General features: G+C 46.6%; 2 protein-coding genes across 8 annotated transcripts in view; one reads left to right on the top strand and one right to left on the bottom strand.

Annotated features, from left to right (window-relative positions):
• Nucleotides 1–23,883, bottom strand: part of NBAS (NBAS subunit of NRZ tethering complex) — a gene marked incomplete in the record, with an annotated part of 468,052 nt that overhangs the window by 304,439 nt on the left and 139,730 nt on the right.
• Nucleotides 83–23,413, top strand: SIRT3 (sirtuin 3). 7 transcript variants are annotated; one of them, XM_024999123.2, is made up of 7 exons: nucleotides 83–326; nucleotides 7,532–7,720; nucleotides 7,810–8,042; nucleotides 10,547–10,647; nucleotides 19,889–20,050; nucleotides 21,211–21,420; nucleotides 22,915–23,413. In XM_024999123.2, the coding sequence occupies exons 2-7, from the start codon at nucleotides 7,674–7,676 to the stop codon at nucleotides 22,936–22,938; spliced, it is 777 nt and encodes a 258-aa protein (XP_024854891.1). In that variant the 5' UTR covers nucleotides 83–326; nucleotides 7,532–7,673; the 3' UTR covers nucleotides 22,939–23,413. The 7 variants fall into 7 exon arrangements, with proteins under 7 accessions (XP_024854891.1, NP_001193598.1, XP_010799033.1 ...); NM_001206669.1 differs by lacking the exon at nucleotides 83–326 and adding an exon at nucleotides 776–907; XM_010800731.4 differs by lacking the exon at nucleotides 83–326 and adding an exon at nucleotides 798–879.

Below are 23,883 nucleotides of genomic sequence, written 5' to 3'. Positions count from 1 at the left end.
GCGTCACGCGGGGCAAGCTGGGAGTGCTATGCTCAGCTTTAGGCGCCGGCTGGTTGTCATAGTAACCGAGCCTCTTGGCTTTGGAGCCAGTTCTCTCCAGGGTTTGTAACGGATTTCCCCTCGAGGCTGGCCGTGCTACTGAGGCATTGAAGAGTACGGGCGCCTAGGTCGAGCTGGCTTTGTGACCCAATGTTCTTGATTCAAGTGGGGTTAACAATGCCACCTTCCTAGTAGTGGCTTGCGAGGACTAAGTATAAATATGATGCCTGACCACAAAAGGCGCTCCCCAAAGTGTTAGTTCTCATCTCCATCTCAACAGAAAAAAGGTGAGAGCGAGGGTAGAGAATGCAGGTTCCAGGTTTGGTCTTGGGAACCAGAGGCTGGAACGCAATAGAATAGGAAACCGCCCCCACCTGACGTCCACCTCCACCTGGGCTGCTGGGACGGGGAAAGAGAACGTGAGGCTAGGGTAAGGGCTCGCGAAGACCTGGCGAAGGTGCGCTTGGAGGGGCGGGACGAGCTGAGCGAGACGGCCAGGAAGGACGCGCAGGAAACACGCACAGGGGCGGGGAAAGAGCGGGAGGCTAAGGAAAGGGCGCGCTCGCGGGGGGCGGGGCGCGCTCGCGGGGGGCGGGGCGCGCTCGCGGGGGGCGGGGCGCGCTCGCGGGGGGCGGGGCGCGCTCGCGGGGGGCGGGGGCGCGCTCGCGGGGGGCGGGGCGCGCTCGCGGGGGGCGGGGCGCGCTCGCGGGGGGCGGGGCGCGCTCGCGGGGGGCGGGGCGCGCACGAGACCCCTGGGCACCTGACATTGCGCACTGCGGAGAAGCATGGCGTTGTTTCCTCGTTCAGCTGTTCCAGCCCTCAGGTTCTGGGGCCTGCGAGGTGCGCGGGCGTGGACCCGCTGGCCTCGGTTCGTTCCGGGCGGGGGCGGCTGCGGTGCCGGGCGGGGCCCAGGGAGGAGACCGACCCCCTCAGGCGAGCAGGGATGTCAGGCCCCCCTGTGTGGTCAGCGGGACGATTGGAGAACCTGAAAATGGCGAGTCACGGCTCAGGCGGCTCTGAAGGGCGTTCTGGAGTCCCGGACGGCAACGGTTTCTCGTTTCTTCCCAGGGGTATTTTGGACGTGTGTAAACAACACTTAATGTTCATTCTTGACATCCGGACCCCGTTTTAGTTAGATTCTGTTCTGTACCTTTTTTTTTTTTTTTTCCACTTAACGTGTTTTGGGGTTACTTCCATTCTAAACTTAAATGCTTTCTCAGTCTTTTATGCTAATCTGTAGAATTCCATTCTTTGGACGTTTCATACTTAATTTAATCAGTCTCGTGTTGAAAATGTTTCTAATCTTTAGTTATTACAAATAGTGCTGTGTTGAATAACCTTGTTCGTACTCCACCTTTTGGATAAATCTCTAGTAGTGGAACTCCTGTGTCTACATTTTATTGCCCCACATAAACGTCGTGCAATTAATACTCCCACCAGCGTATGTTCATACCCTTCCTCAGGTTCATACACAGGAATTGCACATTTTGAATCCTTGTCTAGAAATCGGACGTACAAGTGGAAAAATCTTAAGACCATAGTTGTTAATCACAGTTGTTAGGAAACTAACTTCATGCCCAATAATGGACAAGTATTTCAGTAAATAGTGGTACATTCACTTAATGCCTTCTTACACAACTACCAAAAATACTGAAGAGTTTTAATAAAGAGATACCAAGGAGGAGTCTTTCTTTCATCCAAGAAACTTATCATCTACCAGACTGTTCCAGGTGCAGTGATGGAGCAGGGGTCAAATTGTTGCCTCCATGGAGCTTATTTCAGTTTCAGAATCTGCAGGCAGTTGTGTGGTTGGGGCATGGCTAAATAGTGACCTTATCAATCAGTAAATCCTTGCCGCCACTTGCAGCCCAAACTGGAGGCATGAAGGTACCTGAGAAGAGCAGTTTGCTTGCACAGGCTGTCTACAATTTGAAATTTCTGCCCTTTGAGCTTGTATCTTAGGGGCTCCTGTTTGAAGGTGTCCTTTGTCTCCATTTCCCAAGCAGCATCTGTGCTTGCTCCTCAGCTTACCCTACTCTCAGTAGATCTCATTCCATGGAGCATTTACTTTAAGTCATACACCTTCAGTATTTTCTAGACGTTTGGTTAAATTCAGTCCATGTGTTTTTCAGTGGCGGACATTTTACTTGTGTAAATGAGAAGTACACATTAAGTACCCTAAGTGATACCTTGCACTCGACTAGGCACTCAACAATGGGTTTTATTTCAATACCAGCGAGCAACTTTTGAGTTTTCCACAGACACCAACCGGATGTCAAATGTAACTGAACTCTGACTCCGTCAGCCTGGAGACAGCACCAGGTTCCGCAGGTTAGGGGCTCAGTCCCATAGGACGGACATCGCTTCAGCCACTGACCCAGGTCCACTTGTGCTTCTGACCCACTGACTACAGGTCGGAGCTTCCTGTGACCCCTCCTCTGATGTGATTAATTTGCTAGAGCCGCTCACAGAGTTCAAGAAACCGGTGTACTTAGTAGATTGCTAGTTTATTATAAAGGGTATTAAAAAGTATGAATGAACAAGCCAATAAAGAGATACCCAGGCTGAGGTTTGGGAGAGTTCCAAATGCAGGAGCCTCTGTCCCTGTGGAGTTTGGGGCCTGGCACGTGGAAGCTTTCTGAACCTCTTGTTTTTGGGTTTTCATGGAGAATCCAACTCTCTAATTGTGGTTGGTTTCCCTGGCAACCATACCCCATCCTTAGGGGATTTCCAATAATCACCTCATTAACATAAACTCAGCCTAGTTGTAAGAGGCTTGTTATGAATAACAGGACACTTATTTCACTTCATAGCTCTGAAGGGATTTCAGGGCCTGAGGCCAAAAGACCAAATACTGTAACAAAAGGTGTTCCCATTGCTCTTAGGAAATTCTAAGGGTTCTGGGACTAAGACTGAAAATATATATTGTTAGATATAGTCAAAGCTATGGTTTTTCCAGTAGTCATATATGGATGTGAGAGTTGGACTATAACGAAAGCTGAGCGCCGAAGAATTGATGCTTTTGAACTGTTTGGAGAAGATTCTTGAGCATCCCTTGGACTGCAAAGCGATCCAAAGAGTCAATCCTGAAGGAAGTCAGTCCTGAATATTCATTGGAAGGACTGATGCTGAAGCTGAAACTCCAATACTTTGGCCACCTGATGTGAAGAACTGACTCACTGGAAAAGACTGAGGCTGGGAAATATTGAAGGCAGGAGTAGAAGGGGGTGACAGAGGATGAGATGGTTGGATGGGGTCACTGACTTGATGGACATGAGTTTGAGCAAGCCTTGGGAGTCGGTGATGGACCGGGAAGCCTGGCGTGCTGCAGTCCATGGGGTTGCAAAGAGACACAACTGAGCGGCTGAACTGAGCTGAATAGATACATATAATTCTAAATCACAGTATCACAACTTTCCTCTGATTCCTTTTGTATTCCCCATAATTTGCATTTGGAAGGAGCACAGAAATGTTTGGTTGAGGACCTTAGGTGAACAGATGTTCTTGACGCCATGTGAAGTGGACATTTAATAGCTGTGGTTGTAGCCAGAGCCATCTTTTCCCTTCCTAACTATGGTTTTCACTGGAAACCCCCCTTCGGAGATTTCATTGATGTACACTCAGGAGAGCTGCCTTGTCTGGTGCTTTTATGGAAGACTTGGGTGGAGGAGCACTTTCCTCAGAATCCATGGGCATCTCTGGAAGAGCATGGGGAGGAGTGGGAAAGCATTGTTTCTCTGCTGTGTCTCCTGTGCTTTCTGCTGGGACATTTACAGCTGCGGGTTTTTTCAAAAGGCTGTTGGAATAAGCTCTGGCTCCCTTGCTTTTGGCTTTGGCAGCCAAGGCTCAGGGTGCTGAGTGACTTAATGCGGCAACAGTGACTAGGGCTCTGACTCCCCTTTTGGTGCCCTCAGCCCTGCCTTCCCTTGCCAGTTCCTCTTTCTCATTACATACTTTTCTGAGGCCTGTTCTTTGGAAAACCAAGATGATGGTTTGCCAGGAGAGGCATCACAAGTGGACTGAGTGGCCAGTGAGCTCCTGAGTTGCACTGTCATTGACTTCAGAGTGGACTGTGCGAGGCAGCTGTGCAGTGTTACTTCAGGAGGGCAGGGGTGACAGGCCCTAAAGTGAAGAAGGGGAGCCAGAGTTGTCACTCTTCAGAGGAGGGCAAAGGTGACTTCTTACTGGGTTGGGCAGTGGCTTTATGAAGGAGTGGCCTTGGCTCTGGGAGATTCTAGACATGCTGAGGGGTAAAAAGGTCTTTTCAGGTAAAGGAGCTGGGTTTAGAGTGAGTACAAACCAGGAAAAGAGAGGTCTATGAGAGGGAGTAGTGGGCCTGAAACTGTCACTGGGGTGGGGTGTGTGGTGCTAAGATGCTGTGGCGCTGTGGGGTCCGAGGGCATCAGGGAGAACCTCAGCAGCAGGGTGTGAGCAGGTGAGTGTGCAGATTGTGCAGGAGCGAAAGGAAAACCAGAGACAACGGGCAAACAAAGTGAGCTAGGACCACACTCCTGGAAGATAAGCTCTGGATTGTCCTGGCCTGGCTCTGAAGATACGCCTTTAGGGTGCTTATTTCTTACCTGTGTCACAAATGATAAAATAAATACTCTCTTCCCTCTTTTTGTGTCTGTATTCACTTCAGATTTATCAATCATTTGGGGTGGGTTTTCGTTTCAGTTTGTTTAATCTCTTCCTGTCAGGGTGGAGGGGTCTATACTGAGGGCCGAAGTCCTAGGTGTGGGACATCAGGGCCTTCTGGAAGATGGGCGTGGTGGCTGCCAGCCTTGGGGTGAGAGGCAGATGCTCTGTGGAGTGGGGCTGGCCGTCTTGAACTCTGGACAGGTTGCCAACATGCTACCAGCAGGTGATGAAGTTGTGTAGCTCAGGTAGATGCCAAATGAGGCCCTGAGAGCAGATCAGGCAGTCTGGCGCCTTCAGGCCCGCACTGGGCTCTGCCTGTGCGCCCTGCGGCTGCAGACTTGCCTCAGGTGGACGTGTCCAGGTGCTGCGCCTGTTGTGCAGCTTGTGTTGTCTCTGTCGTCTTTCTGGTGCTTCCTGGTTGTGGAGCCTCTTAGTCCTGATGCCTCTCCGAAGCCTGTGGCATCTTTATTGTGTGTTTTGCTCTTTTTCTCTTGTGGAAGACTATCTCATACTCCAAACAGTTAGTATTGTGAGTGTCTCAGCTCCTGGCTTCTGCAGATGACCTGAGACTCCTGGAGTTTTGCAGGGTAACCCCCAGCTCCAGTCGGCTCTTGCCTTGTCTGGGTTGTTTCATATGTTTGGCTGCTATAAAAAATGAGCAGCCTTCTGAATGGCTGCGAACATAGAAGATGGAGGCTCTGCAGCTGTTTGAATCCCTCGGTGTCAGGATATGAGTGTTTCTTTTTGGAATGGTGTCTTGAACCTACTTAATTAACATTCTGTTAATATTTGGCAAAGATGGGTACAGTAAAGGACAGAAATGGTATGGACCTAACAGAAGCAGAAGATATTAAGAAGCGGTGGCAAGAATACACAGAAGAACTATACAAAAAAGAGCTTCATGACCCAGATAACCACGATGGTGTGATCACTCACCTAGAGCCAGACATCCTGGAAGGTGAAGTCAAGTGGGCCTTAGAAAGCATCATTACGAACAAAGCTAGTGGTAGGCGATGGAATTCCAATGAAACTATTTCAAATCCTAAAAGATGATGCTGTGAAAGTGCTTCACTCAAAATACCAGCAAATTTGGAAAACTCAGCAGTGGCCACAGGACTGGAAAAGGTCAGTTTTCATTCCAATCCCAAAGAAAAGCAACGCCAAAGAATGTTCAAACTACCGCACAATTGCACTCATCTCACATGCTAGCAAAGGGATGCTCAAAATTCTCCAAGCCAGGCTTCAACAGTACATGAAATGTGAACTTCCATATGTTCAAGCTGGATTTAGAGAAGGCAGAGGAACCAGAGATCAGACTGGTTTGATCATCATCAAAAAAGCAAGAGAGTTCCAGGAAAACATTTACTTCTACTTTATTGACTATGCCAAAGCCTTTGACTGTGTGGATCACAGCAAACTTGTAGAAAATTCTTAAAGAAATGGAAATACCAGACCCACCTTACCTGCCTCCTGAGAAATCTGTATGCAGGTCAAGAAGCAACAGTTAGAACTGGACATGGAACAACAGACTGGTTCCAAATTGGGAAAGGAGTACGACAAGGCTGTATATTGTCACCCTGCTTATTTAACTTATGTGCAGAGTACATCATGTGAAATGCCAGGCTGGATGAAACTCTAGCTGGAATCAAGATTGCCAGGAGGAATATCAAGAACCTCAGATATGCAGATGATACCACCCTTATGACAGAAAGGGAAGAAGAAATAAACAGCCTCTTGATGAAAGTGAAAGAGGAGAGTGAAAAAGTTGGCTTAAAGCTCAATATTCAGAAAACGAAGATCATGGCATCTGGTCCCATCACTTCATAGCAAATAGATGGGGAAACAATGGAAACAGTGAGAGACTTTATCTTTTTTGGGGCTCCAAAATCACTTCAGATTGTGACTGCAGCCATGAAATTAAAAGACATTTTTCCTTGGAAGAAAAGCTATGACCAACCTAGACAGCATATTAAAAAGCAGAGATGTTACTTTGCCGACAAAGGTCTGTTCAGTCAAAGCTATGGTTTTTCCAGTAGTCATGTTTGGATGTGAGAGTTGAACTATAAAGAAAGCTAAGTGCCAAAGAATTGATGCTTTTGAACTGTGGTGTTGGAGAAGACTCTTGAGAGTCCCTTGGACTGCAAAGAGATCCAGCCAGTTCAATCCTAAAGGAAATTAGTCCTGAATATTCATTGGAAGGACTGATGCTGTAGCTGAAACTCCAATACTATGGCCACCTGATGCGAAGAACTGACTCATTGGAAAAGACCCTGATGCTGGGAAAGATTGAAGGCGGGAGGGGAAGGGGATGACAGAGGATGAGATGGTTGAGTGGCATCACCGACTCAATGGACATGAGTTTGAGCAAGCTCCAGGAGTTGGTGATGGACAGGGAAGCCTGGCGTGCTGAAGTCAGTGGGGTCACAAAAAATCGGATGTGGCTAAGTGACTGCACTGAATATTTGGCGTAAAGTCTGAGATGTTTAATTTGCTTTAAATGTCACTGAGTATTTGTCACATCCTTTCTATGTTAGGGTGTATGGCTCTGCAGAGAGCATCCCCAGATGTCTTGGCTCTAGCTTGAGCCTTCACTAGCTTTTGATAACAGGAATTGTGAAATGATACTTTTCTGAATTGCACAGTTCCCATTAACCTGAAATTTTTGCTCCCAAATAGATCTTGATGTCAGAGTTTCTGTTTTATCCCACGATAAGAAAGATGGTCGTTTGTGGGGTGGGAAGGAAGTGTAGTCATTCTTAGTGGTGGGGTTGGTGGAAGGCAGACATTGCTCATTCTTGCCGGCATCAGCTCGATTATCATCGGTTACCTGGCTGCTCTCCTTTTCTATCAGTATTCCAGGTGGAGGATGGTCCATATCTTGTTTTGCTGGTGCCTCAAGTGACACTGGAGGGGGAGACCACAGTCAGAAGAAGTTTCTCCTGCAGGACATCGCTGAGCTGATTAAGACCAGAGCCTGCCAGAAGGTGGTGGTCATGGTGGGGGCCGGCATCAGCACACCCAGCGGCATCCCAGACTTCAGGTGCCTTGCACTCCCAGAGCTCGTCCCACAGCTCCCTCCACTCCCTGCTGTCTCTTGAATGGCTCAGAGCCTCTCGCTTCTCTCTGCAGGTCTCCGGGGGTTGGCTACTACAGCATCCTCCAGCAGTACAAGCTCCCCTACCCTGAGGCCATTTTTGAGCTCTCCTTTTTCTTTCATGACCCCAAGCCATTTTTCACTTTTGCCAAGAAGCTGTACCCTGGGAACTATAGGCCCAATGCTACTCACTACTTCCTCCGATTGCTACACGAGAAGGGGCTGCTTCTGCGGCTCTACACCCAGAACATCGACGGGCTCGAGAGAGGTGAGCCTTGCTCCTGTTCCACACCTTTTCGCTCCCGCAGGGAAGGCTCAGGTGCCTGTTTCTAGGTAGGGCTGAGGCCTAGTTCTTATTCCCCATCCTTGTGGCTGATTTTGACCCAAGAAGTTTTGCCATCATCTCCAGCAAAAATGTCCTCTTTGTGTTTTAAGTATCACTGTTAGGACCTCATTGGTGGACCCACTTTCTAGGTCGTGAGTTTGGGATAGAGCTAAAGTTGACATTGGGAGCTTCTGGTTTTGTTGATCTGATGGTTTTCTTTTTTCAAGTTTTCATTATGGAATTTTTTAAGCACACAGTGAGATGTATGTGATGAATGCTCATGGCCTCGTTATCTCATCATGGCCAGGCCTGTTTAACCTGTGTCCTACCCCCATCTTCTCTCACCCCTGAGTATTTTGAAGCAAATACTCTTTATCATAAATTTAATCTATAAATCCAGCAATGGGTATCTTTAGAAGGTAAAGACTTCTAAAACACAACCGTGATATCATTATCATAGAAAGAAGTCACTAACAGTTCCTTAATATCAAATTCAGTGTGGTGATTTCTTGACTGTACCTAGATGGTGGCCACGCGCAGTGACTCGTGGGTCATGCTGACCTCTGGCCGTGCGCCCTGGAGAAGCAGTTGCTGGGCCTTTTCTTTTCTGCAGTTGCTGACAGGCAGCTCTCAGCAAGCCAGTGGCAGCTCAGCCAGGCTACAGATGTGTTGTGAATTGAAAAAGAGCTGTCTCAACTCCAGAAAAATGTTTACTTGCTAGAAGGACTCTACAACTTGGAACCGCATAGGCAGTGGATGATCCCTTTCCTGGAAATGCAGCAGCGCAGGCTTGTGGGAAGTGGGAGCGTGCGGCTGTGACCTTCACATGTGTAGAGTGGGGACGGTGGGGACATGGCAGCAAGAACCAGGTCTTCATACCAGTGGCCTTCCAAAGCTCATGGTGGTAACAGAACTTGCACGATAAGTCACCTTTTGTTTGTTTTTCCACAGGTTTTGGGAAATGTATTTATATTAGCAGTATTTTCTTACTCTTGGTGTCTGTAGCATAGAAAATGTTTTTCTTGGTTGGGTGTAATTTGATCTAGACTTACGTCAAATGTTTTTCTACTGCGTTTTCACAGGCTTTTTTTTGCTATTCATTAATTAAAAAAAAGTCCATACATTAACATGAATCAGCCATAGGTATATATGCGTCTGCTCCCTCTTGAGCCTCCCTCCCGCCTCCTGCCCCTGTAGGTTGCCACGGACGCCCAGCTGAGCTCCCCGAGTCATACAGGGAGCTATAAGAAGGAATGCGTCTGAGAGCGGGTTCTCACCGGCGGCCCAGTGTACAGTAGTGGCGTGTGTGTTTCCATGCCGCTCTCTCCATCTGTCCCATCCTCTCCTCCTCACCCTGTGTCCCTAAGTCTGTTCTTTATGTCTGCATCTCCACTGCTGCCCTGTAAATAGGTTCATCAGGACCATCGTTCTGGATTCCATATACATGCATTAATATACGATATTTGTTTTTCTGATTTACTTCACTGTATAATAGGCTCTAGGTCCATCCACCTCGTTAGCACTGACTCCAACACATCCCTTGTTATAGCTAGTACTCCACTGTCTGCATGTACCACAGCTGCTTTATCCACTCGTCTGTCGATGGGCATCTGGGTTGCTTCTGTGTCCTAGCTATTTGTAGATGGTGGTGCAGTGAACATTGAGGTACTTGTGTCTTTTCAGTTATAGTTTCTCAGAGTTTATGCCCAGTAGTGGGACTGTTGGGTCATACGGTAGTTTTATTCAGTTTTTTAGGAATCTCCATATTGTTTTCCATAGTGGCTGTATCAATGTACATTCCCACCAACTGTGTAAGAGGGTTCCCTTTCCCCTACATCCTCTCCAGCGTTTATTGTTTGTAGATTTTTTTGATGATGGCCATTCTGACTGGTGTGAGGTGGTATCTCATTGTAGTTTTGGTTTGCAGTTTTTTAGTTATGAGTGATGCTGAGTATCTTTTCATGGGCTTCCCTGGTGGCTCAGATGGTGAAGAATCTGCCTGCCATGCAGGAGACTGGGTTTGATCCTTGAGTTGGGACAGTCCCCTGGAGAAGAGAATAGCAGCCCATTCCAGTATTCTTGCCTGGGAAATCCAATGGACAGAGGCTTCTGGTGGGCTATAGTCCATAGGGTTGCAAAAAGTACCAGACACAACTGAGCAACTCACACACACACACACACACACACACACACACTTACGAGCTATGTTGATAATTTTTTCCACGTGCTGTTAGACAGACTTTGTTTTAACTGTGATTTGGCTCCTTGTCAGAACCTCGTCACGGAGCTTATTCTGATCAGCGGGCTTTTGTCTGTGGGCTATAGAGGTAAGGCTTCCACGGAGGGCTGAGGCTTCTCCTGGGGGCCTGCCACGCCCAGAGGTGACACTGAGGGGCTTGCGTCCCCGCCCCAGAGGCAGCAGCACTTACCTTCAGTTTGAATTTCAGCATCTGGCATCCCTGACTCAAAGCTCGTTGAAGCTCATGGATCCCTTGCCTCTGCCACCTGCACCGTCTGCCGAAGACCCTACCCAGGGGAGGACTTCTGGGTAAGTTGTCACAGAGACTTCTTTTCCTCTGCACTTCTCACTGGGAGTAACCTTGAGAAGTGGTATTTTATAAGCATTGTGTTGGAAGGACAACAGAACAGTAATACTATGAAAATGATTTTCTTAAATTTTAAAATAAAAAATCAATATTTACTTGTCAAAATTAAGGCAGTACAGACAACAAGGATTTACTGTACAGCACAGGGAACTATATTCAGTATCTTTGATAACCTATAAGGGAAAAGAATAAAAAGAATATACACACATATGTGTGTATAGTTGAATCACTTTGCTATCAGCTGTACTTCAGTTATTTTTTAATGTGCAAGTCCTAACTCCCAGTATCTATAAATACAAACTTATTGGGCCATAGGATATTTGTAGATTAAAAAAAAATTAAGCAAATACAAAATATGTAGGGAAAAGTGAATCTGCCTTCTGACAGTTCCTGTAGCCCATTGGATATGTGTGTGTATGTATAAACATACATGCACATTTCTATGTACCTACACCCACACACAATTAGTTTTTTCCATTAATGGGATAACTAATATTCACATTGCTTTGTCCCTGAGCAAAATTTCATAGATAACCTTGTGTCAGTAACTACAGCTCCGATTACTGTTTTTGGTTAACTATAGAGCGTTGCTATTGTTCATTTGCTATGTCGTGTCTGACTCTTTGTGATACCGTGGACTGCAGCATGCCAGGATTCCCTGTCCTTCACTATCTCCCAGAGTTGGCTCAAACTCATGTCCCTTGAGTCAGTGATGCCATCCAACCATCTCATCCTCTGTTGCCCCTTCGCTTCCTGCCCTCAATCTTTCCTTGCCTCAGGGTCTTTTCCAATGAGTCAGTTCTTTGCATCAGGTGGCCAAAGTATTAGAGCTTCAGCTTAGCATCAGAGCTTCCAATGAGTATTCAGGGTTGATCTCCTTTAGGATTGACTGGTTTGATCTCCTTGCTGTCCAAGGGACGCACAAGAGTCTTGTCTAGCACCACAGTTTGAAAGCATCAATTCCTCAGAGCTCAGCCTTCTTTATGGTCCAACTCTCACATCTGTACATGACTACTGGAAAAACCATAGCTTTGACTATATGGACTTTTGTTGGCAAAGTGATGTCTCTGCTTTCTAATACGCTGTTTAGGTTTTTCATAGCTTTTCTTCCAAGGAGCAAGTGTCTTTTAATTTCACGGCTGCAGTCACCATCCACAGTGATTTTTGAGCTCAAGAAAAAAAAGTCTGTCACTGTTCCATTTTTTTCCCCATCTATTTGCCGTGAAGTGATGGGACTAGATGCCATGATCTTAGTTTTCTGAATGTTGAGTTTTAAGCCAGCTTTTTCACAATACAGAGCCTTGATGTACTCCTTTCCCAATTTTGAACCAGTCCATTGTTTCATGTATGGTTCAAACTGTTGCTTCTTGACCTGCAAACAGGTTTCTCAGGAGGCAAGTAAGGTGGTCTGATATCCCCATCTCTTTAAGAATTTTCCACAGTTTGTTGTGATCCATACAGTCAAAGGATCCCCATCTCTTTAAGAATTTTCCACAGTTTGTTGTGATCCATACAGTCAAAGGCTTTAGTGTGGTCAGTTAAACAGAAGTAGATGTTTTTCTGGAATTACCTTGATTTCTCTGTGATACAACGGATATTAGCAATTTGATCTCTGGTTCCTTTGCCTTTTCTAAATCCAGCTTATACATCTGGAATTTCTCTGTTCACGTATTATTGCAGCCTAACTTGAAGGATTTTGAGCATTACTTTGCTGGCATGTGAAATGAGCGCAATTGTATGTTAATTTGAGCATTCTTTGGCAAAGCATTTCTTTGGGATTGGAATCAAAACTTAATCTTTTCCAGTCCTGTTGCCACTGCTGAGTTTTCTAGATCTTCTGGCATATTGAGTCTGGCTAATGTTTTGTCAATTTTGTTTATCTTCTCAAAGAACCGGCTTTTAGTTTTATTAATCTTTACTATTTTTTCTTTCATTTTTTTTCATTTATATGATTTATTTCCATACTAATTTTTTTTTGTTCTTCTTTTTTGAGTTGTTTTAGGTGTAATGTTAGGCTATCTATTCGATGTTTTTCTTGTTTTTTAGAGGTAGGATTGTATTGCTACAGACTTCTCTCTTAGAACTGCTTTTGCTGCATCCCGTAGGCTTTGAGTTGTTGTGTTTTCATTGTCATTTGTTTTCAGAAATTTTTTGATTTCCCTTTTGATTTCTTCAGTAACCTGTTGCTTATTTAGAGATGTGTTGTTTAATCTCCAAGTGTTTCTTACAGTTTTTTTCTTGTAATTGATATCTAGTCTCATGGCATTGTGGTCGGAGAAGATGCCTGATACGATTTCAATTTTCTTAAATTTACTGAGATTTGATTTGTGACCCAAGATATGGTCTGTCCTGGAGAATGTTCCATGTCCACATGAGAAGAAGGTGTATTCTTCTGCATTTGGATGGAGTGTCTTGAGGAGATCAATGAGATCCATCTCATCTAATGTATCCTTTAAGACTCATGGTTCCTTATTAGTTTTCTGTTTTGATGATGTGTCCACTGGTGTGAGCGGGGTGGTAAAGTCTCCTGCTTTCGGTTTCTGCCTTTACGTCTGTTGGTGTTTGTCTTACGTACTGCGGTGCTCCTGTGTTGGGTGCAGAGGTATTTACAGTTGTTATGTCTTCCTCTTGGGTCGATCCCTTGATCATTATGCAGTGTCCTTCCTTATCTCTTGTAATACACTTTATTTTAAGGTCTGTTTTATCTAATATGAGGATTGCTCCTCCAGCTTTCTTTTGCTTCCCATTTGTGTGGAATATATTTTTCCATCCTCTCCCTTTCAGTCTCTGTGTGTCTTCAGGTCTGAAGTGGGTTTCTTGGAGACAGCATATGTATGGGTCTTGTTTTTGTACCCATTCAGCCAGTCTGTGTCTTTTGGTTGGAGCATTTAATCCATTTTCCTTTAAAGTAATTATTGATACGTATGTTCCTATTGCCATTTTCTTAATTGTTTGGGGTTGATTTTTATCTTTTTTCTTCTATTTCTTGACTATATAAATCCTTTTAACATTTGTTGTAAAGCTGGTTTGGTGGTACTGAATTCACCTACCTTTTGCTTGTGTGAAAAGCCTTTTATTTCTCCATCAATTTTGAATGAGATCCTCGCTGGGCACAGTGGTCTTGGTTGTTGATGTTTCCCTTTCGGTACTTTAAACATATCCTGCCATCCCTTCTGGCCTGCAGAGTTTCTGCTGAAAGATCAGCTATTAAACATATGGGATTTCCCTTGTATGTTACTTGTTGCTTTTAATGTTCTTTCTTTGAGTTTAGTCTTTGTTAGTTTGATTAGTATGTGTCTTGGTGTGTTTCTCCTTTTGTTTATCCTGTATGGGACTCTTTGTGCCTCTTGGACTTGATTGACAATTTTCTCATATCCTTTCTTTTTCTCTTCTTCTTCTGGGACCCCTATAATTTGAATGTTGGTGCATTTGAGATCGTCCCAGAGGTCTCTAAGACTATCCTCAGTTCTTTTCATTCTTTTTACTTTATTCTGCTCTTCAGAAGTTATTTCCACCATTTTATCTTCCGGCTCACTGATTCATTCTTCTGCTTCAGATATTCTGCTATTGGTTCCTTCCAGGGTATGTTTAATTTCAGTAATTGCGTTGTTTGTTCCTGTATGTTTATTCTTTAATTCTTCTAGGTCTTTGTTAATTGACTCTTGCATTTTCTCCATTTTGTTTTCAAGGTTTTTGATCATCTTTGCTATAATTATTCTGAATTCTTTTTCAGGTAGTTTGCCTATTCCCTCTTCATTTATTTGGACTTCTGTGTTTCTAATTTGTTCCTTCATCTGTGTAGTATTTCTCTGACTTTTCATTATTTTCTTTTAACTTATTGTGTTTAAAGTCTCTTTTTCCCAGGCTTCAGTGTTGAATTCTTTCTTCCTTTTGGTTTCTGCCCTCCTAAGGTTGGTCCAGGGGTTTGTGTAAGCTTCCCATAGGGTGAGATATGCGCTGAGTCTTTTCTTTTTGTTGTCGGTTTGTTTTTCCTCTGCTGGGCAAGGCTGAGTGAGGTGGAGTCCTGTCTGCTGACGGCTGGGTTTGTACTTTTGCTTTGTTTGTTGCTTAGATGCGGCGCCCCGCACAGGGCGCTCCTGGTGGTTGGGTGATGCCGGGTCTTATGTTCAGGTGGTTTCCTTTGTGTGAGTTCTCGCTATTTGAAACGCCCTAGGGTTAGTTCTCTGTTAGTCTAGCGTCTTGGAGTCAGTGTTCCACACCAAAGGCTCAGGGCTTGATCTTCAGTGCCGTCTCAGAGAGGGCCTGGATGGAGGAGGACCGGCAGGCCAAAGCCGGGGGCCTGTAACACACAGTCTGGGAGAGTTCCCACGTGGATGCTGGAGGACCTCACACAGCGGCCTGGGCTAAAGGCAGGCAAGCACCGTGTCTCCTGTCCTCTAGACAGTGGTTCATCCAAGTGTGATCGCCAGACCTGCAGCCTTGGGCTCCTGTGAGCACGTGTTGGTGTCCCTGTGCTGTACTTTAGATTCCACATACAAGTGATATCATATGGTATTCAGTTTTCTCTGTCTGACTTCGCTTAGTATTATGATCTCTAGCTCCATCCATGTTGCTGCAAATGGCATTATTTAATTCTTTTTAATGGCTGAGTAATATACCATCGTGTATATATATACCATATCTTTTTAATCTTAGAATGGCTTTTTTTTTTTTAAGTAGAGTAAGGTAGAGTGGACAATCTTAAATAAAGGTGAAACTGAAATAATGACATGGCACAGAATCCTGTCTTTTTTTAATTGAGATGAATTCACATAACATAAAATTAACCATTTTAAAGTCTACACTTTATTGGTATTTAGTATTTTCACTGTATTGTGCAAACACCACCTCTGTCTACTTCTGGAGTATTTTCATCACCCCCCAGGAAAACCCTGTATCCAGTAATCAGTCAACCTTAATTCCCTCCCTGAACCCAAGCCCTTAGCAACCACAGATCTTTATGATTATTCTTATTATTTTATTGAAGTATAGTCAAACCAGTCAATCCTAAAGGAAATCAACCCTAAATATTCATTGGAAGGACGGATGCTGATGCTGCAACTCCAATATTTTGGCCATCTGATACATGAAGAGCCAACTCATTGGAAAAGACCCTGATGCTGGCAAAGACTGGGGGCAGGAGGAGAAGGGGGCAACGGGCTGAGATGGTTGGATGGCATCATAGACTCAATGAACAGGAGTTTGTGCAAACTCCAGGAGATGGTGAGGGTCAGGGAAGCCTGGCGTGCTGCAGTCCATGGGGTTGCAGAGAGTGGCCACGACTGAGTGACTGAACGACAAATAGCAGTAGCTGGTTGGCAGTGTTGTTAGTTTCAAGTGTACAGCACAGGGATTCAGTTTATACGTGTGGATCCCTTTCAGACTCTTTTCCCATGTAGGTTATCACAGATTATGAGTTCCCTGTGCTATATAGTAGGTCCTTGTTGGTTATCTGTTTTATGTTTTACATTTAGTAGTGTGTATATTTTAAACTCCTGATTAATTCTCCCTACCACAGTTCCTCATTGGTAACCATAAATTTGTTTTTGAAATCTGTGTCTTTTTTTGTTTTGTAAATAAGTTCATTTGTATCATATAAAAAATTGGATTCCATATACGAGGGACACTACCTGATACGTGTCTGCGTCTGACTCAGTATGATAATCTCTAGGTTCATCTATGGTGCTGCAGATATCATTATTATTCTTTTTTAATGGTTGAGTTATATTCCGTTTGTGTGTGTGTGCCACATCTTCTTTATCCATTCCTCTGTCATTGTGTCAGTGTTTCATTTAGGTTGGCGATCATAATTTTGCCTTTTCCAGAACGTCGTCGAGTTGGAATAACACAGTGTGCGGCCTTCTCGTTGACTTCTTTCACTTAGCGTTATGTATTTAAGGTTCCGCCATGTCTTTTCATGGCCTGATCGCTGTTTTTTTTTTTTGAGACTGAGTTGAAAAAGTTGGCTTAAAGCTCAACATTCAGAAAACTAAGATCATGGCATCTGGTCCCATCACTTCATGGCAAATAGATGGGGAAACAGTGGAAACAGTATCAGACTTTATTTTGGGGAGGCTCCAAAATCACTGCAGATGGTGATTGCAGCCATGAAATTAAAAGATGCTTAGTCTTTGGAAGGAAAGTTATGACCAACCTAGATAGCATATTTAAAAGCAGAGACATTACTTTGCCAACAGAGGTCCGTCTAGTCAAGGCTATAGTTTTTCCAGTAGTCACGTATGGATGTAAGAGTTGGACGGTGAAGGAAGCTGAGTGCCCAAGAATTGATGCTTTTGAACTGTGGTGTTGGAGAAGACTCTTGAGAGTCCCTTGGACTGCGAGGAGATCCAACCAGTCCATCCTAAAGGAGATCAGTCCTGGGTGTTCATTGGAAGGACTGATGCCGAAGCTGAAACTCCAATACTTTGACCACCTCATGCAAAGAGTTGACTCATTGGAAAAGACCCTAATGCTGGGAAGGATTGGAGGCAGAAGGAGAAGGGGATGACAGAGGATGAGATGGCTGGATGGGCATCACTGACTTGATGGACATGGGTTGGGGATGGACTCCGGGAGTTGGTGATGGACAGGGAGGCCTGGCGTGCTGTGATTCATGGGGTCACAGAGTCGGACACGACTGAGCGACTGAACTGAACTGAATATTCCATTGTCTGGATGTAACACAGTTTGTTTATCCATTGGCCTACTAAAGGACACCTTGGTTAATTCCAGGTTTGGTAATTATGAGTAAAGTTGTTACAAACATCCACATGCAGGTTTTCTGTGGATGTGTTTTCAGCTTTTTGGGTAAATACCAGGCACTGTGACTGCTGACCCTGTGCTAAGACTGTGTTTAGTCTGTGTCTTCCAAAGTGGCCGCCCCATTTTGCATTTCTAGCCACAGTGAATGTGAGTTCCTGTTGCTCTGCATCAACAACACTTGGTGTTGATTTTGGCCGTTCTTGTAGGTGGATAGTGGTATCTCATTGTTTTAATTTGCAGTTTCCTAGTGACACATAACAGAGAAGGCAATGGCACCCCACTCCAGTACTCTTGCCTGGAAAATCCCATGGATGGAGGAGCCTGGTAGGCTGCGTTCCATGGGGTCGCTGAGAGTTGGACATGACTGAGCGACTTCACTTTCATGCATTGGAGATGGAAATGGCACCCACTCCAGTGTTCTTGCCTGGAGAATCCCAGGGACGGGGGAGCCTGGTGGGCTGCCGTCTATGGGGTCGCAGAGTCGTATGGGGTCGCAGAGTCGGACATGACTGAGTGACTTAGCAGCAGCAATAGCAGCAGTGACATATAATGTGGAAGTTGTTTCTTATACTCATTTGCCATCTGTATCTTTTTTGGTGAGGTCTTGGGCCCATTTTTAAATTGAGTTGCCTATTTTCTTATTGCTGAGCTTTAAGAATTCTTTGCATTATCAGATTTGTCTTCTGCAAGTATTCTCTCCTAGTCTGTGACTTCTCTCATCCTCTTGACGTTGTCTTTCACAGAGGAGAAGTTTTTCATTTTAATGAAGTCTGATTTACCATGTTTTCCTTTCCGTGATCATCTTTTTCCATATTGTATTGGCTAGTCTGAGTCTCCTGCTTTCTGTATAAACTTGGGAAGCACTTTCGCTCTTCTCTGACTATCTGAGAGCTCCTGTCTGGGGGGTTTCGCGCTTCACTTTGTCTCCATGTTGTTGTTCGGCCCTCAGTTGTGTCTGACTCTTTGTGACCCTCTGGGCTTCTGTAGAGCTTTCTGAATCTGTAGTTTGATATCTTCTTCATTTTTGCTTAAAAAAACCCAAGCCCTCAGTCATGGTAATTCCTCTGGACAGTGGCTGCCCCACGCATGTGGACCTTGTCTTCCCTCTTTAGACCCTGGGTTAAAACCTCTGAGATGGGCTCACGCTCTGCCCAGAAGCCTTGGCCACTCTTTTCTGCATCCTGTCTTGTTCCCCTGGGTGCTGCATTCTGAGTCTTCCTCCTGATCTACTTTCCAGTTGATTGATACACTGTTCTTCCATAGAGGATAAAGCCCCTCCACTGAGCTTTAATTTTCAGTACTGTACATTTTATTACTTCAAGTCCTATCTGGTTCCTTTCCAAATCCACTGCAATACTTTGTATAGCTTTTTATCTCCAACAAGTATTTCAAACCTGTCCTTTAAAAAATTTAAGCATAATACAGTTTTTATGTGGATCTGCTAATATCTAAAGTCTTTGAACAGTCTGTTTCTTTTGTCTGTTGTTTCTGCTGCTCCTTACTGGGTTCAGCCTGCAAAAACAAATTTGCATTAGCAGTAAAGGTTTACCTTATAAGGCAAGTGTCTTTTCCCTTAGTTTCCTCTTCTGATGTCTAGCCCAAGCATGAACAAGTGTAGCAGGATATGACGACTCACACTGCTCCACCGTGGCCTGCAAGTAGGAGGTCTGTGGATGGTGTTGAGAGTCGTGACTCCAGCCAGTGAGTTCAAGCTGACCTGAATGTCTTCAGGGCTAAGGTCACGTCAGGATCGCTTCAGCTGAAATCAGGGACAAATTTATACAGTCGTTTTCACTGACTAACACCTGTTGTAAGCCAGATACCTACAGAGTGCTGCTGAGGACTATCTAAGTAGTACAGTTGACTTTGAACATGGGTTTGAACTGTGTGGGTCCACTCATACGTGGATTTTTAAGAAAATAACTGTGAACTCTGGGACTATATGATCCACAGCTGATTGAATCACGATACAGAACCACAGATATGGAGGAACCATGTGTACAGAGGGCTTAACCTACATTTTGTGCAGATTTCAGTTGTGCAAAGGGTTGTTGCCCTGGCCCCTGCGTTGTTTGAGGGTCGGCTGGGTTTTCTCACCAGCTGAGTGTCTCTGACAAGCGCTCCTGCAGAGTGCAGAGCATAGTGTTCAGTGTGTCAGATGTCACGTAGTATCCAAGATCTGCTTTCAAATACTGCGACCTCAAAACAAAAAACTTACTGCCATCTCCCCAGACTCTGGGGGCTGTATGAGATAAAGCTGGCAGTGTTAATAGCTGCTGAAGCCGGGTTCTCCATACACAGGGCCTCACTGTGCTACCGTCTCGCTGTGGGGACTGTCTGACGCGTCCTCAGTGAGAAGTTGGTTTTCCCTTTTCAAGTGTGCCGTGTGGCTCCCTTGGCCCACTCTCTCCGTGTCACCAGGCCGACGTGATGGCGGACAGGGTCCCCCGCTGCCCCGTCTGCTCTGGCGTCACGAAGCCTGACATCGTGTTCTTCGGGGAGCCGCTGCCTGCTAGGTTCCTGCTGCATCTGGCTGACTTCCCCATGGCAGACCTGCTGCTCATCCTTGGGACCTCCCTGGAGGTTTGTCAGCAGGCCTAATGGTGCACAGATGTGTGGGGAGGAGGCTAGCGAGACAAGGCAGAGGAAGTGAGGGCTGGTGGGACACTCTGGGGCCCTACCTTTGGAATATGAGTGGATTCATCATGTGAGGAAGCAGTGGTGTTCCAGGCCGAGAGAGCAGCAGTCTGCGTGGGAGGACGGGGGGAAGGAAGGTGTCCAGAGTGTGGGTGGGCACGACGCGTGAGGGCAAAGATGTCAGGCAGGAGCAGGCTTCCAAGGTCACATCTATCACAGAGACCGATTTTCTGTAGAAGCAGTGAAACCAGGGGTGTATCTGGTCATCCTTGAGATCAGAGAGATCTGGGAACAGGATGAATTGAGCACATGTCCAGGAGGCTGAGCATAGTCACACTTGGGGACTGTGCGAGATGGCAGGGGGAGGAGGGCTGGACTTCGAGCCTGGCGTCTCGAGGACTTTAAGAGGGAGGTGTCTGTCTCTCCTGTGGGAGGTCAGGGCCTTTGCTGAGGAGTCTGGATTGGGGTTGCTGAATTCAGTTCTGCACATGCGTTTGAGGTGCTTGGGAGATGCATCTGGACTGGACGTTCAGGAAACTTCTAAAGGCTGTGATGAGACCCTGAAGGCACTGTGCCTGACTGGATTCAGGCACTACGGGGGCAGAGGGGCCAGAAAGACCTGTGCCCAGGCCTCCAACCAGCTAGAGACCCAGAGCTGTGTGTGTTTTCCCTGAGTTTGCCAGGCCCTGTTGTAGCGGGTGCCTCGGGAGCCCCTCAGTGGCGGTCCCTCTGAGGGTCGGGCACTTGCCCTCAGGGAGCAGGAACAGATAGATGGGCTGTCATGTCCCTGGTGAGCCGGGAGAAGACACTGCGTGGACGGGGAGGGCAGGTGAGATGGTGTGGGTGAACTTCAGCAGGGAGACTGCAGGAGCCAGGAGAGCAAGGGGCGTGGATGAGAGGCAGGCTCCGGGGAGGGGGAGACGCAAGGATGCTGAGACCAAGCAGCAGGAGCGCTAGCGCAGAAGTGAAGCGGTGCCGGGTTTTCTCCGTATCCACGGTCTCACCTTGGTCAGGCAGTACCTCCAGGGCCTCAGGGACTGTGGCACAAAGGTCCTGAGGGCCTGGGAAAGTGGGCACCCGCTCCTCATGTTTGGGCAATTTTTCAGGTGGAACCTTTTGCCAGCTTGTCCGATGCTGTGCGGAGCTCGGTGCCCCGACTGCTCATCAACCGGGACTTGGTGGGGTCCTTGGCTAGGAATCCTCGGGGCAGGGACGTGGCCCAGCTGGGGGATGTGGTCCATGGTGTGAAAAGGCTGGTGGAGCTTCTCGGCTGGACAGACGACATCCAGGACCTCATCCAGAGGGAAACTGGAAAGGTATGGCCTGCTGCACGGTCACAGGAGGGGTCTCTTCTGCTCCGGGGTCTGGTTGACCTCGAGCAGAGCCCTGTTTGGCTAACACTGTCGCAGTAACAGGTAATGTTGCTGTTAACTCCACACCAGGCACCTCCGGGCCGTCTGTGTGCTTATTACTGGGGTGCTCTGATTCTTATTCCCGCCATTTAGACATGCAGAAACTGCCACCTCGTGCCTGCTCTGAGGGCCGATGAGGGTCCAGGCCCACGGGGCTGTCGTTCTACAATCATCACACTTCAGCTCTTTGTACCCTAAGCTGAAGGAGCACCACACAGCTTCAGGCTAAGATGTGGTTCTCAAGTTCTCTGAACCAGTATGGGATGATGCTTTTAGGACAGTGTGAGAGCCATTGACTTATCTACTGGCGGTAGTAAGCCAGAGCCTTCATTGCTCTAGATATCAAACCTCCTACAAGTGAAGTTTCCCATGAGAATCAGTTGGCATGCATAGCCTTCACGTGAGGGGTTATTTTCTACAGGGGCAGCATTACACGGTGCAGCCCGTCTCTCAAGAGGATTGTTCACGATTACAGCCGGGTGTAGCACTGCCCCAGGTGGACCTCACCGGAGCGCTCACGGCTTCGTCTCGGGAAACCTCCCTGCCTTTGGCTGTGCCCTGCCTCAGGGCTTCAGCGCCACGGGTCGGCCCTTTCATCTCCACTGGCAAAAGCCCCCAGCCTCTGGCTATAATAGGCTATTTTCTTACCAGTTTGGACTAAAGTGAGCATATGAGGCTTTCTAAGGCTATGAGAACTTGCAGTATATGTTTTCATGGAGTTAGACATCATTGCCCCTCAATCCAGAGTCTGGCTCTTAAGGATTAGCTAAAGGGTGGTGTCACTTCTCAGTTCATTGGAGGAAATAAAGACCATCGTGTCTGTCACACTGCTGTATCACCTAGTAAAGTCCAGCTAACACGACGCTTTCACTTTGTCTCCAGAGGAACAGTAGCAGATGCCTCACTCACAGGGGAGTAGAGGCCTTGGTCATATCCACTTGGCAGCTTACACAGGAGCCTTTCCTTACCTAGGGACTGACTTCCTCCTTTCATATAGTCACAAGTCAAGTAGTCGCTATGGGCTTTTGGAATTAGTCCTAAAGGATTTGACCTGAGCCATTTTCTAGTTCCAGAGAAATTTGTGTACTGTTATGATTTTAGGGGTTTATTTTAAAAGAGTTGCTGCCCAAGAGTAAACACTAAGGGGTGAATGGAAGTGAAAGGTGGATCTCTTCCAAATAGTGAATGTTCTTGAGCACGTGCGCCTCAGTATGTCTGTACTGGTTACTTAAGCAAAGCCCTACTAGCCGCCCAGTTTTGCCCAGCCCTGCTTGGCATCATCTTAACTTGGCTGCATAGCATTTGCAGACAGAAAAGCTTCCGTTTCACGGAACTTTGATTCCAGGCCCTCGCACGTGCCCAGTGTTTTCAGTAACCGACGTCCTCTTTGTGTTCCAGTTTGATGGCTGGGACAGACTGTGAGGAACGCCTCTCACACCAGAGGTTACTTGGGAGTCACCGCCCATTTCTGATGAAGACTTCTGCTTGAAGAAGAGCTCGGGCACGTTTACAAATTGTGGCTGAACCAGGACACGCAACCTGAGGCTGCCCCTGGAGTGTCTTCCCGGGTTGTAACCCCGTGCACTCAGGGCCACTCGCCACAGATTAATGGCGCTGCCTGGGCTGACGTTGCTGTTTAACTCTTCACGCTGCTGAAGCTCTCAATGTCAGAAGCTTTCTCCTGATGGCGAATCTCTTGAATCAGACTGCCTAGAACCCCAAGTTGGGATCCATGTGAAGGGCAGGATCAACATCTGTCCACTGGGGTGAGCAGCTGCAGCCGCCTTCTGGGAGTGGGTCTGGGTCCCAGGTAACGCGCTAGTCTTCTGGCCTCTTTAGTAGGCTTATTTTTAGTCTGTCCTTCTTTTCCGGCATGAAATAAATTTTAATGTAGAAACTGGGCATCCCTTCATTTTTGTCACCTAAACGGGACAGGAATGTGGAAACTTCAAGGTGTGGGTGTTTCTCCTCTACTGCCTGAGGACTGAGAACATCTGTCCCTGAATTCATCCACAGGCCCTTCAGATCACCCCACACACCCTTGTCCCTGATGCCTTTCACGTCAACCCCAGAAACTCATCTGTTTCAGACCATTCTAGCAGCCTTCCCGCCCAACCAGGCCTTTTTCCATTAATGCTGCTTGAATTAACCTCTAAGACAGAAGGCATCGCTCACTTGTTAACAGCCACACTGCTGTCTGGGCAGAACCTACTGGGATCTTCCTGCTTTGGCACAGGCCCTGTCTGGGGCTGCCCCCAGGCCCAGCTCCTGCCCCTCAGTGTTCCGTCCTTCTTGGAGTCTTATCTCCCCATTGGATCCCTGGGCTAGAGCCCCCTGGAGCAGATTTCACTGACAAACTGCTCAGGA

The sequence above is a fragment of the Bos taurus genome, chromosome 11, assembly GCF_002263795.3.
Source record: "Bos taurus isolate L1 Dominette 01449 registration number 42190680 breed Hereford chromosome 11, ARS-UCD2.0, whole genome shotgun sequence".
Classification (NCBI taxonomy): domain Eukaryota; kingdom Metazoa; phylum Chordata; class Mammalia; order Artiodactyla; family Bovidae; genus Bos; species Bos taurus.
This window is presented reverse-complemented; position numbering and strand designations above follow the sequence as displayed.

Excerpts from the sequence above, each read along its gene's own strand:
- SIRT3 (NM_001206669.1), top strand. The coding sequence starts at position 825 with ATGGCGTTGTTTCCTCGTTCAGCTGTTCCAGCCCTCAGGTTCTGGGGC. Across the intron at positions 908-7,531 it reads GCGTGGACCCGCTGGCCTCG|TATTCCAGGTGGAGGATGGT; the intron begins GTTCGTTCCGGG and ends CTTTTCTATCAG. Across the intron at positions 8,043-10,546 it reads CATCGACGGGCTCGAGAGAG|CATCTGGCATCCCTGACTCA; the intron begins GTGAGCCTTGCT and ends TTTGAATTTCAG.